The sequence below is a fragment of the Dermacentor albipictus genome, chromosome 3 (genome assembly GCF_038994185.2).
Source record: "Dermacentor albipictus isolate Rhodes 1998 colony chromosome 3, USDA_Dalb.pri_finalv2, whole genome shotgun sequence".
In the NCBI taxonomy this organism is placed as follows: domain Eukaryota; kingdom Metazoa; phylum Arthropoda; class Arachnida; order Ixodida; family Ixodidae; genus Dermacentor; species Dermacentor albipictus.
Genome location: NC_091823.1, coordinates 840,606 through 860,873, shown reverse-complemented (window position 1 = coordinate 860,873; position 20,268 = coordinate 840,606). Strand labels below are relative to the sequence as shown.

The 20,268-nt window shown below is 44.5% G+C and overlaps 1 protein-coding gene across 3 annotated transcripts in view; it reads left to right on the top strand.

Annotated features, from left to right (window-relative positions):
- Positions 1-20,268, top strand: part of Hip14 (palmitoyltransferase Hip14) — a 126,157-nt gene that overhangs the window by 49,677 nt on the left and 56,212 nt on the right. For all 3 annotated transcript variants that reach the window (XR_011512578.1, XM_070534916.1, XM_070534917.1), the window contains exon 12: positions 10,186-10,307. Coding sequence is in view for 2 of the 3 variants with exons in the window: in XM_070534916.1 (XP_070391017.1) it covers positions 10,186-10,307 (122 nt within the window). In the remaining variant the exon portion in view is untranslated. The remainder of the gene's footprint in view (positions 1-10,185; positions 10,308-20,268) is intronic.

The window sequence follows — 20,268 nt, the reverse complement described above, 5'->3', positions numbered from 1 at the left end:
TCAAGAAAAAGAAATGGGCATGGGCAGGACATGTAATGAGGAGGGAAGATAACCGATGGTCATTAAGGGTTACGGACTGGATTCCAAAGGAAGGGAAGCGTAGCAGGGGGCGACAGAAAGTTAGGTGGACGAATGAGGATGAGATTAAGAAGTTTGCAGGGACAACATGGCCATAATTAGTACATGACCGGGGTCATTGGAGAAGTATGGGAGAGGCCTTTGCCCTGCAGTGGGCGTAACCAGGCTGATGATGATTATGATGATGATATAGGTTGATTCTCGTCTCTCGGCCAGTTTCAATGTTTTGTGGAGCAGAATGCACTGCTCTAATCTGCTGCAGTACGCACATTTCAGGCTCGCACTCACACCTTAGTGCAATGGCTGGATCAGTGATGTACAATTTGGAAGGAACTACTTCACCTCTGTGTTCGTTAAAACCAAAACGATTGCGCCCGTGGTACAATTTCACACAGTTATGTGACTAGACATTAACACTTCTAAAGAAAAGTGACACCTCACACAAACACATTATACAAGAATTCCATGCTCTTCAGTACAAATATCAGAATAACATGAAATTTTACACTGGTGACTCTAAAATAAAAAAACACAAGGGTGTAGGGGCTGTAATGGAAAATTGGGAAACAAGTATTCGATTACCAAGACATGCCTCTGTTTTCACTGCTGAAGTTTATGCTATATGGGTTGTAGTTAAAAACATTATCACTGACGAACACAACAATACAGTCATGTGCACAATCAATCAATCAACCAATCAATCAATCAATCAATCAGTCAATCACAAAACTTTATTCCATCTGCAAATCTGTTCTTTTGTGGAAGATGAGGGCTAGAAAAAAAGTGGATCTATCCACTTGAGAAGCGTCAAACCCCTGTTTACATGGCATACAGTGAGAGCGTGGGAATACAAAATATGTGTACTCATTATACAATAATTCCCTAAGGCATTCATGACAATAAATTCATCGATGCTTTATACAATTTTAACACTGCGGGAAAAAAAATAATTCGGAAATCTTGAATAAAACTATACTTAATGTGCACAAAAGAAATTCATCTATCTTTCGCAACAAAAAAATGCCTTGATTGCACAGTTTCCAGTTGTTTCTAATTTCATTCCGTATTGACGAAGTTCGTTTAACAGCTTTGGAAGCGTGTGACGAAGCATTTGTTTTGTTAACATAAGGCATGTAAAGGGTATTTTCCAGATATCATCACTGCATGAATTATAAGACCTTGTGAGTGGTATCAACTCTGAAAGTGTACGTAGAAGTCTGTCTGAATACTATTTATATTTTCTGGCTAGATTTAAAGCGTACAATTTATACACAGTTACAATATTGTATTATATAAATAGAGGTTTTGTGTGCGCAGTTTTTTTAATGCAAGCAATGTGACGAAGTGCTTTCGTTTGTAATATAAGTAGCTGGTTCAGGTTCGTTAGCATGTGAAGATAATAGCTTTTGTTTTAGCTATGTTAATTTCAAACGAATTTATTATGCTCCACTTGTGTAGATCACCGAGAGCTTCATTAATATTACTTTGAAGAGTTTCATAGCGATGACTGTGAAAAAGAATTGTTGTATCATCTGCGTAAGTTACATACTCTGTGCCATGGTTACCTTGTGTAATGTCATTTATATAGAAATTAAATAGAAGTGGTCCAAATATGCTCCCTTGGGGGACACCTGAGGTAACTGCTTTGCACGGAGATAAATTTCCCTGAATGCAAACACATTGCATTCTATGTTGCAGGTAGGATGTTATAAGCGTGAGCGGTGTGCCTCTAATTCCATGTAATTCAAGTTTTTTAGTTAGCGTTAAATGGTTTAGACGGTCTAACGCCTTCAAGAAGTCGATATATATACCAGCTATCAAGCGTTTTTCATCGAAGGCTTTTAGAATTTTTTTTTTTTGCATGACAAGGGCAAATTCTGCAGACATGCCTTTTCTGAATCCGAATTGGGTGGGGCTAATCAAATTGTACTTGTTGACAAACCCAATTATTCTAGCGTACATAATTTTTTTTCTTAACCTTTGGAGAACATGGGCAGTATGGATATTGGCTTGTTATTTGATAAGTTGTTTTTTTTTCTCCACCTTTGAATATCGTAATAACTTTTGCTATTTGCATTTTCTTTGGAAAAACGCCTGTCGAGAGAGCTAGATTATAAATGTGCATGAGCTGTGGCAGTATGATGTCAAGAACGTACTTTACTGGCCTGGATTGAATGTTGTCAATATCAAACGTTAAGCTGTTCTTCAGAGATTTGTACACATTATTTATTTCACTCTCAGTTGTGGGATTCATATATATGCTCGTAGAATTTCTCGAGATCCCATTTACTGCCTCCGTAGAATGAGAGCTAGTGACTAGATTTATGAAGCAGTGATTAAATTCTTCTGATGATTCAGCTCCTTGTTTAAATTGATTGTTCAGTGTTATTTCACAAACCTCTGCATTTTTTGGTACCTGATTTAGTAGCTCAATAATTTTGCTCCACATTAAGTCCAATTTCTGTTTTCTCCCGATATAGAAGTAACTGTAGAGATAGTTTCGGTTTGTATTCCATAATAAGGCATTAGTTTTGTTTTTGTGTGTCCGAAATGTGTCCCAGTCATCATAATGTGTTATGCATTTGGAGGAACCTGTTAAGAAGCTTATCTTTATTTTTAGTCATTTTAAGGCATTCTTTATTTATCCAAGGTTTGCACGCTTTTTAAACTTTTTTGTGTATGACAAATGGAAACGACTTCCAGTATGCATAGAAATAGGCACAAGAATTCATCATATGCATCATCAGAGGTGTGACATGTATAAGGCATCCTATTTTATTTTTATAAGATGATTGCGAAAATTCTGCAATGTTTTTTCGCAAATATCTTGAATTCTCTTGGTTTGTGGAAATGTCCTACGGTCTTGATTAAGCACTTTTGCCAAAAAAAAAGGTAAGTGATCACTAATGCTTGATGCCAATACACCACCAGTAACATTGTGCTCTGGTAGGTTTGTTATAAATAAGTCAATTGATGTATTCGTTGTCTTTTTCACTCGTGTGAAATCTCTAATCACATTAGTCGAACAGTATGAAAATAGCTTTGTCTGTAACTTGTGTTGAGCATTTCAGTAATTCAGCATGTCGATGTTAAAATCACCCCCAGTATTAGTACCAGGTCGTTTTCACTTGCATAGTTCAATAAACCTTCCAAATACACAATGAATCTATCCACAATTCCATCTGGAGGGCGGTACATTACAGCTACAATATATTTCTCTGATACAATAGCAACGCACTTTGCATCATGTGTTGTAAATGAAAATTCAGGAAGTAGGTCACAAGTAATGCACTTTTTGATATTCAGTAACACTTCTCCACCACGTTTATCTTGGCAGTTTAGACAAAAAGTCTGGTAATTATCAATCACTATAGCATCGCAGTCCGAATTAAACCACATTTTGGTCAGCATAATTATGTTGAACTTAAAACAAGATTGGTCCAAGAGGTTTAGCAAGTCCCATTTGTGGTAGGCAGATCTGATGTTTAAGTGGAAGCACGTTAGTCCAATATCATTTTTGGAAGGTGCAAGTCTGTTAACGTCTTCAGGTTGCAATGCCATTATGAATTGGAGTGATGTCCAAAGGCGTGACGCCATTCACTCAAACAATTTTCGCAATGTCACTTTCAGTGCTTACGCGAAGTACTGTGGACTGTTCGCCCTTTCAAGCAAACACCTTTCCATCCCTTGTCCATACGAATTTCCATTGGCATGCCTTTTAACGCGAGAGCGTTAAGGAGCTCGTGTCGCAGAAAAGCCGGTATCGTCGGCGTCGGTGTCGGTGGCGTTGGCCGTGAGCGATAAATCCCAGCAGGCACTTCATGAATAAAAAACAACTTACAAGATGGGCTGGGTGGGAATCGAACCAGGGTCTCCGGAGTGTGAGGCGGAAGCGCTACCACTGAGGCACGAGTTCGATGCTTCAAAGCCGTACAAAAGCGCGTCTAGTGAATGCGGTGTTGCCTTAGAAACGAGCTGTTTCCAAGGCTCAGGCGTGCGTCACTTGCTCAGGCACACATTTCGTTGCCGCGGCGAACGCTGCGTTGCTCGACGCTCACCGCGTCCGATGCGGGGCGCGTAGTCTCTGCGCCGTAGCCCATTGTCTTACACCCCTTGGCTGGTCGACGGGAACGCTGTCGCGTTCCACTCTTGAAGGCGAAGCTTAAGCGTCCTCCAATTTTTTTCTTACTGATTACCATTCCAACCAACTTCTTGAGAGTAGGGCAGAGATGCTCAATAACAAATACTGGCTTATTACTTGAGTGACCGATGTCATTAGTCGAGAGCCTAGTTTTCCTTGCTTTGAGCAGAAAGGCGTCACGCTTTGAGCAGCTCTTAACTCTTTGAAGGTCAATGACATAAATATACAATGTTGCGAACAAGTCCAAAAATGGTTGATGCCGTATATTTACGGCACCATCTGTGCGTTTAAAAAGCACGCAAATTTCCTAACTTGTTCTTTTCTATCATGTGCTGCCACTATGTGGGAATACAGGGAATCTTTTTTTCGCGTGCCTCCCTCTCTCGCTTTTCGTTGCATGGTTTGTTTTAGAGCTACTTTGCTCCCACACGTGTCTATACTACCGCTCGTGCATTAGCGCGCACGCAAGCGGACAGCGGTTTTGGGTTTTGTTCTGCAGGCGGTTCCGGCTTCTTGCACTTGCAAAACGGATGGCTATCTCGTTACTAATCGCTCAAAGGGCGACCACTTGTTTCTCGCTCATTTACTGCTCACGGGGGTGCGCATAGGAAGGATGCTGCCATGCATGCGTTTCCGTACCTTTTTTTTTTGATACTCGTGAAAACTAATTGCCTCTGATTGGCGATAAGATGAAGATTAGCGGAAGTTTGTTACACGTTTTGCTTTTTTGACGGGCACACAACCATGCAGTTTTCTTCAGTGTGTGCACCTACGCAGTTCAATTACGCTATGGACGTAACTATTAGTGTAAGAGCACGAACAGGTGAGAGTTGCGAAATATTGTCGTGTGCACATTTTCAAAGCCTTGAACTATGTGTACATAACAATGCATCAAATTTTTAATTCTTATAACTTTATTTGCTTTTTTATTGTTGTTATTCATGAATCAAGAGTACATATATACCAAGGCAAAATATTTTTTTCTCAGTTTACGGTCACCCTAGAAAAACTATGGTACATATTTTTCAAAATAAGTCCCTAAGAAGAATTGGAATCTGCAATAAAAAAATCGACCCTCAAAGGGTTAAATTCCACTATTATGTTTGAACAAGAAGAATCATTCCTGGTTTTCACTCTGTGGCAAACATCAATGACGCTTACGGTTACTGGCTTATTCAGAGCTGTACCCACTTGATTCAGTATTTCATGCAGATTTTCATTCCTATCCTGCTCTATCCCCTTGCTTTCCACATTGCAGTTCCTACAGTATTGCTCACTATTTGTAATCTGTAAGCTTTTTCACAGTCTTATCGCATTCTTTCAGTGTTAGGTTCTCTTTTTTGAGAGCTTCGTTCTGTTTTCGCAGCATGTTGTTCTTCACTTTGCTTTCTTCAAATTTCAGACTTGGGAACTTGTGAACTTAGGAACTGGCTCCTTAAGTACATTAAACAGGGTGTCTACCAACCGGGAAAACCGAGAATTCTCAGGGATATTGAGTAGTCTTGAAAAACTCGAGCAAAAGTCAGGGAATTTGTGCTTCTATCAGGGAAAATTAGTTATAATTTTATTGAAAGGGAACGAAAGTCGCGTTAATGCTGGCTCGAGTAACAGACAGGAATTGTAACGAATCATCTTTGACGCCCTGTCGTCGGCTGGAGGAGTTGCGAGTACAGTGAACAACTGAATTTTCGGACGGCTTCACGATACCACCACGTACCCCATAGAGTCATTATATTGGAGCATCTGAAATTTCGGATGCAAGAACCGTTCGGCGTCTGATTTTCCCAGAGTTTTTTGCTGTGACCGCCGGTCCGAAATGGCATTAATCAAAGCCACCACCGCTGCCATTTTGGTTACCTCGCCACCTCGAACCGGTGCTCTCGCACGCAGATCCGCTGGCAGCCATAGCCACCACGGTGGCAATGCTAGGCCTAGTTGCTTCGACGTTCGCTATTAAGTTTCTTGCTGTTGGGCGCAGTGTTTTTCATTGAAAGAATTCGCTGCTGTCAGCAATGGAACCGACTCCTGATTTTTGGTCCTCGCGATTGGCTTTGAAGCTCGGAAAAAACAGTGCATTGCATAATGCCGGTTCCCGAAAATCAGCTTTGCCTCTGTACAAAAATGTTACTTCGTGAAGCATGTGCAAAAGTATTGTGGTGAAGCTTAACAAACGTGTGAAGGTGCTATTGCCACGGGACACAGTATGTATTCCTTAATTATACACGCATGCACCCGCTATGTCTTGTCACAGTATAAGCACCGACTAATACTTGTACCGACAGGCCTTCAGAGCTTTTTCGAATGTGCCTGTGGCGGTTTGAGTCCTTAAGGGCAGTAAAAGACATGCATTCTCTCTCCAACTGGCCGATTTTTTGGACGTTTTCTGAAAAATCGGACGTTGACTACAACCGACCAAAAAGATGCTTCAAATGGTCCGTGGGGCAAATGAGCGGTGGAAGAAGGACGAGAACAGAAAGGACCTACGGCATTGAGGAATCAACGCGAAAGTAAGCGTGCTGCCGCCATTTTGAATTAGCTTGAGCTCAAAAAACAAAGTGTTGGCTGGTGTCGAGATGCAGGTGTCCCTCATCCAAACCAAAATAAACTTTTTGAAGCAGTGAAACACAACACTGAGGCACCATGCACGGACTGAGAGTATGTCAGCACAGTTGTGGTTGACTTACAAGCTGTTGAGAGAGAATCTATATTGTGACAATGTTCGGGCCTCATACCACTGAGCTTGCTATCAGTTGATAGAAATAGCTCATATTCGAAAATATTTGCTTCTTTATGTATCTCCTTTTTATTTGCATTTGAGAATGCCGACTCGATTTGGAATTTTTTTCGAAGACATTTTATTTGATGTGTATTTTACTAACCCCTCCCTTCTATTTTTTTTTTGAATAAAATAAACACTACGCCTTAGTATTAAAAGTCGTTTTTATTTTATTTTTTCTCATGCTTACTAGAGAGTGACAGCATCAGGCAACATCGTTTCAGCCCATCTTGACATAAAACATAGTTCTGCGTCACTCAGGGAATTTCGCAAAGGCACTCAGGGAAAACCTGGAAGACTCCGGGAATTTAAAAATGTCAACTTGGTAGATACCCTGATTAAAGGCTCTACATCTGAAAACTGAGTGTGATCCCCTGCTAGGGGATACTATAAACATGGTGACGCTTAAAAAGTATGGGAGATCAATTTGTTTCCGCTGGGTCCCAAGCCATTTTGAGATAGCGGGTAATGAAGGAGCTGATAGACGTGCATCGATGGCAGCATACAAAAGCATAACAAATACAACACTTCCATATAAAGATAGTATTTGTGCGATTAGGAAGGCCTTAAAGTCAAAATGGCAACACGAATGGGACCATTCTGCAGACAACAAGCTACATCTTACTAAACCCGTACTTGGTGAGTGGGAGTCATGTAACCACCAGGAGCGGTTCTTTCAAGTAGTTTTATGCCGACTACGCATTGGACACACACACCTCACACACAATTATTTACATACAAAAGAAGATGCACTAACATGCAAGAAATGGCAAGACCCACTAACAGTTATGCATATATTACTGACATGTACACATGTTGAAGTACACAGACGAAACCTTTTGCACGACTTATATCAACTACACATACCTTGACAACCTGCTATAATTTTAGGAGATGACCTGATAGTCTCATTACTTGACATGCGTAAATTTCTAGATGACACTGGCTTTTTACATAAAATATAGATTAACTAAGGTTATTAAACTAAGTAACTTGCGATTCGCTGATGATATTGCCTTGCTTAGTAACTCAGGGGACCAATCGCAATGCATGCTCACTGACCTGGAGAGGCAAAGCAGAAGAGTGGGTCTAAAAATTAATCTGCAGAAAACTAAAGTAATGTTTAACAGTCTCAGAAGAGAACAGCAATTTACAATAGGCAGCGAGGCACTGGAAGTCGTAAGGGAATACACCTACTTGGGGCAGGTAGTGACGGCGGATCCGGATCATGAGACGGAAATAATTAGGAGAATAAGAATGGGCTCGGGTGTGTTTGGCAGGCATTCTCAGATCATGAACAGCAGGTTGCCATTATCCCTCAAGAGAAAAGTATATAATAGCTGTGTCTTATCAGTACTCACCTACGGGGCAGAAACCTGGAGGCTTACGAAAAGAGTTCTACTCAAATTGAGGACGACGCAACGAGCTATGGAAAGAAGAATGATAGGTGTAACGTTAAGGGATAAGAAAAGAGCAGATTGGGTGAGGGAACAAACGCGAGTTAATGACATCTTAGTTGAAATCAAGAAAAAGAAATGGGCATGGGAAGGATATGTAATGAGGAGGGAAGATAACCGATGGTCATTAAGGGTTACGGACTGGATCCCAAGGGAAGGGAAGCGTAGCAGGCGGCGGCAGAAAGTTAGGTGGGCGGATGAGATTAAGAAGCTTGCAGGGATGGCGTGGCCACAATTAGTACATGACTGGGGTTGTTGGAGAAATATGGGAGAGGCCTTTGCCCTGCAGTGGGCGTAACCAGGCTGATGATGATGATGATAGATTAACACAGCCTTTTTCTTCCTAAATTGAATTTTAAAACGCCTTGTGTTTGGCGCAGCATAGCCGTAGCCACTTTTGTGCCACTAAATCACATTTAACTAACTGAGCTAGCAATGTGACTGTCTGGTCTTGGAATGCACACGTAAGCCTGGTCACCACTGAGTGCCGAGAGTGGAAGAAGATGTGGAGTGATAGTCCAAGCGCTGACAGTGTGTGTCCCGCTTTGCCACGACAGTGTGAAGGTTCCTTCCTTCTTTCCAGGGCAAGTGCACTAGTGTGGTATGGAAACAGCCGCATTTATATAGTAATTAGCCTTACTTGTAGGGATTACTCTTCATTGTCTTTTTTCCCGATAAAGGTAACATACTGCTTCTTACTAAAATGAACACCGTGGAAACAGCTTATTGGCATTGGCTGCTGTGAATGAAGTGTCAATACCAGGGTTCGTACACTTCCTTGAAACCATTGAAAACCATTGAATTTAAAAGAACATATTCAAGGGCCCTTAAGTAATCCTCCAACTAAATGTGCTCCTTGATTTATTTAAAAATTTTTGGTTGGGGGTGACATTCAATATAGCAAACTCTGCATCAGCACCATGCCGTGGACACTTTCTATAGGGAAACGATCCTACGTATTTTCATTTGAGAGTTTCACTAAGCGATTGCAGTCTTGAAGATCCACAGCCACTGATGACATGCTTGTTTAAATCGCCGTTGCTATCATGGTGCTATGGACAGAGGCAGATCAAGCCGTGTCAGCATTTTCGTTTTGCTAGTTGGTTGACATAACGGCCATCACAGCTTTGTTATTGAGGCCTGGGCCCCAAATGCCTGAAGGAAAGTAAGTTTTAGTCATTTGGCTCTAATGTGATGTGTTTCTTTTGGTGAATTTAGACACTATTATACCTTTTAAGTAAAGATTGATGTGCCACAAGGCGATTTAAATCACTACAATGGGAAAGTCAACTTTGAAAAACTACCTGAGGAGCTTGCAGCGTTCATGTGATTTATTGGCTGCTTAGCGGTAAAGAATTGCAGCTGAGAAGGAGGAGGTATGAATATTTTTTTCATTTATGCGTGTGACTGAAGTTGGCTTCAACCTGCTTAAATATTGGCCTTCAGCAACATGGAAATCCTTTAATTGTCCTTGAAATTTGTGTCGGATGCTCTGTAGGAACCTTGAACTTCGCACAATTGTGATGCACTGCTTTCATGCAGATCATAGAAACAATTGTTGTGTTTGCTATGACATTGTTTCCCTGTACTCATATTGAAGGACTTGCAACATACTACTCAAAATAGAAGGCAACGTTACTGTGTACTGACAATATGTCAACAGAACTTTTCACTTGTTGCTCAATTGCTAGAGTAGCATGTGTCAATACCCCCCCCCCCCCTCCTCCTTCCAGTCTGGAAGGAGCACACACTCTGGGCTGCCCTGTCCCAGAGTGGTTGGGTGGCCTGGATAGCATTCAACACGCTCCTGCACAGCACTTGGGTCAGCTGCCTGCTCGTCTGCCAGCTGTACCAGGTGAGATCTGCTGACCATAGAAGCCGCTGAATGCATCTCCGTCTGTCTCAATTTATTGTCTACTTTGGAGCTTAGCAGCCACTGCTAACTATTCACTTTTATGCACGAAAGGTACGGGGATTGTTACCCTGCACCTCCACCAGAATGTTACGTGTGGAAAGACACAGATGAAGGAGGCTATGTACAGACTATTTACACTGGAGCCAGACAGCCAGGCCGACACTCGCCCGCGCCAAGGGCACAGACATCATCATCGTTCTCGCGGCGGCTAGTCTCTTGAGCATCTCTCTGTGATATCACAATACTATGTTGTCACAAAGTAATGACTTCAGTGTTAATGATATTTCCAGCAAGGGCGTTTGCATCTGCAGGCATTTGGTGTGTTGCGACACCATGGACCTGAGCACATGGTCATTGGACCCTCCCGCGCTTAAACGTGTCCGGCGAAAAAGGGATCCTGGGAATTGTGCTGATGCTAAGTGTTTGGACTGTGAAGGCCCCTCAGCAGAGGTAATACACCTCTTTGACTTCAGCTTCGCATAGACAGCACCACCGGGCTGACCCACCCAAGGGAAATCGGTGGTTGCCTTTTCCTGTCCTCCTCTTGAATCCTCGTATTTCTCTCTCACTTTGTCATTCTCTCTCACCTCTCACTTGCTGTTACTTCTGATTTTCCTGACAGCAAGGGTTGACCTTGTGTGACATAACCACCCTAGTTATTCATATTTAGTTATAGTAGTGGCGTATAGCTGGCATTTGCAGGACCTGTTCTGTCCAGGTCCTGCAGCGTCCCCTTGATGGACTTTATAGTGGGTGCCTTGTGCTGTTGCCAGAAATTCCATGTACACTTATGGTAGGCTCTTACCCCCATTCCCTTATCGCCCTCAGAAAAAGGACGTACCGATAATTTTTTCGGTTTTTTGCAGAGCAAAAAGAAAACTTTTCGTGTTTCCAAGTTATTAATTCTGAAAAAAACCCAGAAAGGACTGCAAGAACAATTTCTCCTTTCCTTGTTTCAAAGTCTCTCACCAAAGCTCCTGACCCAGGCTATTAAGCATCAGAGATGGGCTGCCCAACCTAGTGTCATTCGGCGACGTCCCATTGACAGTATCCCCACACCACATGATGAACAGAACCTGTGCAGTTGTTTCCAATTATGACTTGATGGAAATAATTGAAACTGTGCTATTAGAAGGTAGGAGTGACGAAAATGTAATCAATGTCAAGCACATTAAGATGAGATGTGACGGCAAAAGCATCCAGACAAAGTGCCTTATCCTCACTTATGGCTCAAGTGTGCTGCCCTGAGACAATCGAGGCAGGTATGTAAAGATCCGGGTCGGACCGTATGTCCTAAATCTGCTGTGATGCTTCAAGTGTCAGTGATTCGGCCACATTTAACAGAACTGCTGAGGCTGCCAAAATTGTGCGAAATGCAGTGCTCATGAACACAACTCTGAATCTTGTGAAAACACCTTCCCTGTGTGAACTGTGATGGGGAGCATGCTGCATATTCGTGGTCCTGCCCATCATGGAAAAAAGAAATTGTGACAATCAAAGGGAAAAGATATATAAGTCAAGGAGGCAGGTATCATACCTGCCTGCGTGTTGGCATGTCAGGGGACAGCGCCACGCCGTATAAAGTGACGCATGCTTCTTTTTCTTTTTTTGCTCCTTGCTATATTATTTTTTTTTTCAACGCTACATACTTTCGCCGATGGTGTCGTGCGCGAACTGTTGTCTCATGCACACAGCGCACGATTTTGCCCCTGTGCACAAGAAAACATGACTAGCAGTATAATTCAGTGCTACACGAATACTAAGGCAAAACAAGTAGATCGCACAGCGTCATCACGCACTGGAACACTGTAGAAAATGGCATAGTTGCAGTATTTGCGCACATGACCGCACGACCATGGGAACAAGCAGATGAAGTGGAAGTACCTCTCTCTTGCTTCGGTGCGAAGTTACACAAAAAACACATAGACATTCCGTTTGTGTGTTTTATTATTTCTCAGAACTTCAATTCGTCAATTCAAGCAACAGATCACACAGATAACAGATGTTGTCTTGAATAATTCTCAAAGTCACATGTCACCACGAGCGACATCACACTGCAGGCACGATTACGTAGGCGCAGGGGCACAATTACGTCACGTCCGATTGGGAGCCCGGTGGCCCCGAGTGAAGAGGGAAACGGCGTTCGGATTGAAATTTCAGATCTTTCCATGGTGCGTAGTGATGTAATACTTTGCAGACATGATTGTTATCGTGCAGTGTATGCTCTGCGCTTGTCAGCTCAAAATAGCCAGACGTGGTGAGGGGCCCTTTAAAGAATCAACATATATAATGCAAGATTTTATCAGCAATTTTAATATGGGCGATGCAGTAGCATATTTTACTGCTTTTATTATAGACACAGCAAAGAAGTGCATTCCTCATACAAAGGGCAGCTGGCGGGTTTCCTTGTGAAATAATGACTGCATAAAAGCAAAAAAAAAATGAATAAATAAAGCATGGGGTGTATGGCGCTAGCTATGCACCATATTTATCATTTTCAGTTACAAACAGATGCGTTTTTGTTTTTTTAATCCTAGAGCCTAAGTCAACCATAGAGTTTGGTATATGATTATTTGAAAAAAAGCGATCGGCCCAGATTCGAATAAAAATAAGTTTCATTCCCCACATAACGTACCTCAAGGGTAAATGCTTAAAATCTATAAACATACCGAAAATGTTGTCGCACACCATGTGGGGCAGTGGCAGGAAGTGTTTATTAAACTTTTAGACTATGGAGGGATAGTTTATAAGCCCGCTGCCCCCTGTGGGGTTCTCCTTCGTGCTCTTGGGACAAAGGAACGACAACACAGCAGTGCAAACAATCAGAAGGGCATTTATTGCACCTTTCATAGATCAATGCCTGCTAGCAGAGTTGCTATCCACAAAACATGCCGATGGGCGCACGACAAATCTAGAAGTCCGACTCACCGCGACCGGATAGCGAGCGAATATGTTCGCCCCATGCTGGATCCCAACGCCTGGTCGTTCGCGTGTATGGTCACGTGAACGGTGGCGCGCTCGAAGGCGGCCACGCGAGACGGTCTCGCAGAAGTATGGATCGGCGCACGCGCGGGACGTCCGTCGCGTTCGCCAGTCCGCCGCTCAAGAGCGCGAGCCTTCCTTCCCCGTGCCCAAGCACTCCCTGTCGGCGGCATCAGCAGCGCAACACTCGTGGCATCTCTCGCACTGCGCTTGTACCACTCCGACCGCCGCATACGCCAGGCCACGCGAGCCGTGCGGGAAAACAACATATCGGGAGCCGTGAGAGTCGCGCATCCCCACAACCTAGTGCTCTAAAGATGCTGGATCCTGTCGACCGGTGCCTTCAGGACAAGCTCTGTGCGAAGTCGTACACAGAGTCAAACAAGTGATCCTTCAATCTTCAAAGGTCTTACTCCAGTTTTACATATTTTCTGAAAGTAAGAAGTTCAACCTCTTCTCACTGCGGGTGAGAAAACTCATTGAAGAAGTGGGTGTTCCACTCCTTGAGCATCGTTTAATGCCTCCAGCAAAGCTGTTACTACCATGGCAATTTAGAATTGTAGAGTGTGGTACATTGTTTGTTGAGGTCACGAAACATGCTCTGGAAATACACATCCGAATACATTTTCTTGAACGTCTGTCAAAATACTCTTGCCCAGAATATTACACCGACGAATCGAGGTCACATGCTGGTGTGTCTTATGAGGCAGTCAGTCCTTCATGAATCCAATGTCCTGCACCCAGAAACATGTACATTTACAGCAGAGGCTGTGGGGATGCGTGACTCTCACGCGTCCCCTGATATCTTGTTTTCCCGCATAGATTCCGTCTCCTGTGGTGCGGCTTCGCTGCGTGGCCTGGCGCCCGCGATGGTCATAGTGGTTGAAGGGCAGTACGAGAGATGGTGTGAGTGTTGCGGTGCTAGCGCCGCCTCACAGTGGGGTTACTTGGGTGCTGAAAAGACAAGGCGCTTCCTCTTTGGTTCGGGGCTGCAAGCAGTGCGGACGTGCCGCGCGTGCGCCGATCCATGCTTCTGCGAGACCGTCTCGTGAGGCCTCATGCAAAAGAGCCACCGTTCGCATGACCGTACGCACGAACGCCCAGGTGTTGGGATTCAGCAAGGGGCGAACATATTTGCTCGCTATCCGGTCGCGGTGAGTCGGACTTGCACGATTTGTCACGCGCCCATCGGCATGTTTTGTGGATAGCAACTCGGCTAGCGGGCATTGATCTATGAAAGGTGCAATAAATGCCCTTGTGATTGTTTACACTACTGTGTTGTCGTTCCTTTGTCCTAAGAGCATGGGTGTGAGAACCCCACAAGGCCTATGCACTATTGTCTGCAGTGAAACATATCGGGAAAATAAATCTGCAAGACAGTTATATTTACTGACTTTTCAAGCATCGTAAAAAGATTAATGTCACCTTGTAAACACAAAAATCCTGTGCTGAATGAGCTCTATTCAGTGCCATGCACAGCATTTACATCTAGACAGCATGTCATAATATGCTGGGTACCTGGCCACAGAGGCATGAGGACAACATGCTTGCGGATGAAACAGCCTAACAAGAAATGAAAACTCCCCCCTATAGCTGTCCCTGCGATAGATATGGAGCCTGTCCTGCAGAAAAGCCTTAGGAGCTATTGGCAGCACTTATGGGGCGCTGAAACACCATACTTAATAACCTCCAAAAGATTAAGCCACGGTTATAAGAGCACCCATTACGATGAACTGAGGTTATTTTATGCCATCTTAGAATCGGCCGCACATGTGGCACCCGCCTGTTAACTGGCAGTGGATCTCCTGTCTGCAGTAAATGTGGCGAGACTGTACGTCGTATATTTATAGAGTGCCACGAATTAGAACCTCAAAGGGGAAAAAAAAACTTTCCTTTGTCATATTAAACAAACTTTGCCCTCTTGAGGCACCCGTGCTGCTTCCACCTGCGCATGCTACTTCATCATCCCTTCGTAACAAAATGTTTAAAGTCAACACACATCTCTAGTCATTGTCATTATTTTAATACTGATATATTTTACGCAGGTTACAGCGACGACTGATTTGAGGCCTTTTTACAGCTATGCCACATCTACAATTTGCAGGTCATTACTCCATTTCCTAAACGATACTGAAAACTCTTCACCACATGCATGGCGCTCTTCGGCCATATCTGGCCCTTGCGCCATAAAAAACCCCATACATCGTCATAATATGCAATCATATTGTCAGACAGAATGTGCTACTGTTGCTGCTTTATTCAACTTATTTTTAATAATTTTTAATCTCGATATAATGAGCTTCAGGGGAGTGCAATAAATTGTTCGTTATTCTGAAAGGTCATTATAGTGGAAGCCCCAAAATTAACCAGTCTGCCCATCAACCCATCAGCTTATAATATGTGTGCTGTCCACGAAAATGTTGTTGTTGGCTCTTGGCCCGTGCTGTTGCTGTTTTCTATAGATTCTGTTGCCATGCACCACTGAAGCACCGTATAATAAGAGTGGTGCGTGCAAAACAGAGGCTGCCGCTGAGAAAACTACTGACAAAAAAGAAGCTCCATGTCGCCTCTAAAGCACAATGTTTCTTGCTGCTTGGTTGTTTTTCACATTCCTTATCATAGACACTGCAACTGTCTCACTCGAGGCGGACACCTGAACTATTCCAAAGCACAAGTGTGCGCAAACGACACCATCTGGAAAGTATAACGTGCGACCTAGTGGCACCCCGTCAGTTTATACTAACTGAAGTTTATACTAATGTCAGCACCCCTCTTGGGTTACTTCGATTCATCTTGCCTGACTGAGGTTCACACTGATGCTAGTGGAATTAAGATAGGAGTGGTGCTTGTACAAAGTCACATAGGCGCAGAATATGTTGTCGCATCTGCCAACCGTTGTTTGAGCAAATCTGAATGCAATTCGGTTACAGAACAGGAATGCCTGGCAGCTGTTTTTGCCGTGCAGAAGTTTTGCTGTTAAGCGAAACTTTTTCCAAGGAGGAAGTGGGCCCACAAAGTCTCACGCAACACTCTTTATTCTCTACTGTTGGTGATGATGTCTCCGCACCCAGTGGCGCCATGTCTCAGCCCTGCAGTCACTGTCTCCACCACACAGTCCTTACACGTCTCCTCGCCGTAGAATGCGAACCCATCGTGCTCATGTCTAGTCGGGGTTTATAATACCCTGTCAGCTGGTCAGCATGGGCTATCCCACGACAGCGCTCTGTCGTTAGTTCTGTCAGCAGGAAGTCATTAGCACCAAGATTCATCATAATCCCGTAAGGACCTGAACGTCTTGTTGCAAGCTTTGATGAGACACCTGTTGCTGCACTACTTAAAGTATGGTTGTCCAGGAGAACAAGGTCGCCTGGTTTCAGGGCAACTCGCCAACTGTGACAGTCGTAATAAGCCTTTTGTTTTGCCTGAGCAGCAGTTTGTTCTCTGTGAGTAACTTCAAAGGCCTGGGCAAGGCACTTGACGAACTTCTTCAGAAAAGCCATGGTAGGCCGCGGCAGGTGGTTCAACGTTGTCCTTGGTGCCAGGTGCTTCCTATGGAGTGCGCAGCTCTCGACCGTAGCACAGGAAGGCAGGCATATGCCCTGTCGCAACACTCTCTGCGGTGCGGAGAGCAAAGGCAGTTTCATGGTTGTGAGAGTCCCACTCCTTGTGGTTTGTGCAGTAGGTACGGAGGCATTCCTTAATTGTACGACTATGATGTTTTACCATCTGTCCAGTGGGGCAATAAGGCATGATATGACGGTCTTTTATGGCCCATTGCTTGAGGAGGCCCTTCCAAAGGGTACTGACAAATGGACACCCGTTGTCGCTGGAAATTGCTAATGGTATGTCATGCCAACAGAAGATTTGCCACATACAGTCGGCAATGTTTTGGCTGGTAGCAGCTCTTAGAGGAAACAATTCAATAAACTTCGTGAACTTGTCAACCACCACCAGCAGGTACTGGTGGCACCGTGGTGCGAGTGGTAACGGTCCAATGACATCTAAGCTAAGTTCCTCCATCAGTGCAGTGGCCCACTGGCTGCTCATAAGGCCTCCCGGCTTTTGGCGATTTGCCTTGGAGCGCTGGCAATTGTGGCAGCATCTGATGTATTTAGATATGTCTGCTCGCATACCTAGCCAAACGAAGCGACAAGAAAGGCTGCAGTGTCTCAAAAACCCATACATGAGCACTAGTGGTGTGGTCATGCACCATTTTCAGCACCAGTATCCGCAAACACACTGGTAGCCAAGGTACCTTTTGGTTTCCTCTGTGCTGAACAAGCAACCCAGTAGACTCTACTTATGTTGAAGCAGCCAAGTCCTTAATTAGGCATGATTGTGGGTCATTCTTTGGGATCGTTGTACCTTGCATGAAGCTTTTCAGCTTGGCAAACAGTGGATTATGAACTTGCTCCTCAATCAGGTGTTCTGTGTTGTTCAGGAGAACAACATCGTGTGTCATAGCCAAGGGGGTAACTGTCTCGAATTTATTGTGTTGCTCAGGCTCTTGGACTGTAATCGGGAACAGCGTTTTGAGTAGAGTGTGACATGGGTTGCCCTGCTAAGGACATCTGCTGGTATGTTGCCAGGTCCCCTTCTGTGTTTGATCTTGCAGTTAAGACCTTACAGCCTGCTTGACTCTGCTTGACTCTGCTTGACCCACTGCTTGACTCTTGATGTGGCTTGATCTGTATGAAACATCCATGACAGAGAAGAATGGTGACAATGGATTTCGGATTCCGTGAATTCGAGGTAAGGCCTGAACTTATCAACTGCCCGCACCACTGCCAGGTACTCCCATTCCTGAACAGTGTGCTGTTTTTCCGCCTCGGTGAGGACCCTGCTTATAAATGACATAGGCCTCAATTCCTCAGGGTTTGCCTGGCGTAGCACTGCTGCTATTCTGATAGCACTGGCACCTGTCTCCACTACAAAGAGCTGGTTGAGGTTAGGTAGGTTCACCACGGCATCAAGGGCAAGGAATTGCTTCAGTCTCTGGAATGCGCCCTCTTGTTGGTTAGTCCATTGCCAGGGTGCATCTTTCTTGAACAGACTAGTGAGGGGGGTGGGCTGTGAGAGAAAATCTAGGTATAAAGCTTCGATAATACCCCGCCAGGCCAAGGAAAGTGTGCAGTTGTTTGACTATTGCTGGTCAAGGGTAGTGCAACACAGCAAGCACTTGCCTTTGTCAGGTCTACACTGCCCATGTGAAATTATATGTCCAAGAAACTTGAGTGATTGGCAACAGAGTTGTATCTTCTTTGGGTTAATGGTGAGGCCTGCTGCTCTGATCTTCTCTAGTACACGTAAAATGTGTTCTATGTGGTTGGCCAGAGTGTCTGAATAAACCAGGACGTGATTGAGGAATGCCATTGCAAATTTGTTATTTATACCCTCCAAAACTCTTTCCATCAATTGTTGGAAGGTTGCTGGCCCGCCTGCCACTTCGAAAGGCATCCTAGTGAATTCAAAGGTGCCCTGGAGGCAGATACATGCAGTCTTGGGGATGTCCTGTTCAGACACTGGGTTCTGGAAAAAGCCTTGTGAAAGATCAAAACTTGAAAACCATCGTGCCTGACCCACCTGTGCCAAGAGCCAGTCGGTCCTGGGCATGGGATAAGCAGGCACCCTTGTTCAGCTATTCAATGGCCGATAATCAACGGCGAGGCGCCAGTCTTTCTTGCAACCAAAATGGAAGCACTGGCTCACTGACCGGTGCTCGAGTGTATGAGTCTTGTTCTAGGAGGTCACGAATGCAGTTATCCATAATGGCCTGTTTTTTTAGCACTGACAGGGGGAAGCTTGCAATGTACAGGTAGGTTATCCCTAGTGTCAATTCGATGTTCAGCAAATGTTGTGCGCCCAGGGGTAGTTGTATAATTGGGCTGAAGATCTCAAGCACTTGTGCAAGATGCGAGTCTACATTCACCTGAGCCACGAAGTGAGCGGGGTCATTGGCGGTTGGGACTTCGGAGTTGACCATAGGCTCAGGTTGCTTGGCAAAGATTGCTTGCAGGTCATAGGATTCTTCGCTCTCTAACTGCCCTGTAACGGTTCGCGAGCCCAGGGACTCAGATACAGGTAGCAAAGTCATAGGCAGGACAAACATTTATCAATGACAGACAACAACATTTACACCTATGATGAGCTAGCAAGACACGGAACTATTTCTGTAGTGGTCCATGCAGTCCATGGCTCACGCGAGTTATTACAATGCGTGTCCTTACTGACAATACGATGAGTCTTCGTAAGATCGTCAGTCACAGTACTTAATGACGAGGCCAGAGACGTCTGCGCTTGCAGACTTTCAGTGCAGCTTCTACGAGAAAATCATGCAGGCAGTCAGCGCACGAGCTGGCCCTGAACTGCTCACGTAACAGCACGACACGCTGACAGCTTCGCGGCACCGCAACCACAAGCCCAGCAGGCGGGTTTTCCCAGACCCTTTCACGTGACTTGCCCGAACATCACAATCTCAACCAGGGTCACCTGCTACTGCCTTGCTCGAACACTTGTTCACCACACGAACAGCACCGACCTGTTCTGTCTGGTCCGCACCTTAGCTCTGGCCTGGAACACTGCTTCACTGCAGAACATGCCAGTCTCGTCCTGGCTGGTGTGGTAGCACCGGCTCGGTCAGTGTTGTACTTCAGGTTGAACCTGTGCGCGTCATGGCTAGCCTGGCAGTACCAGCTCAGCCGTGTTTCGTTCCATGAACTGCGAGCTTCCTTGCACGTTTGTCTCGAGCGCACGCATTCACTTCTTCATGGATTCGGTTAGCTTCTTCCATGTTGCCATGCTAGTTTTTTACTACATCCCCTTTGACCTGCTGCTCTCCTTTGACGAAGGGTACCATGCACTGTGGTTCAGTCCCAATAGCCCATTCTCCAAGCACAATATGGAGCGGTATTCCAGTCAC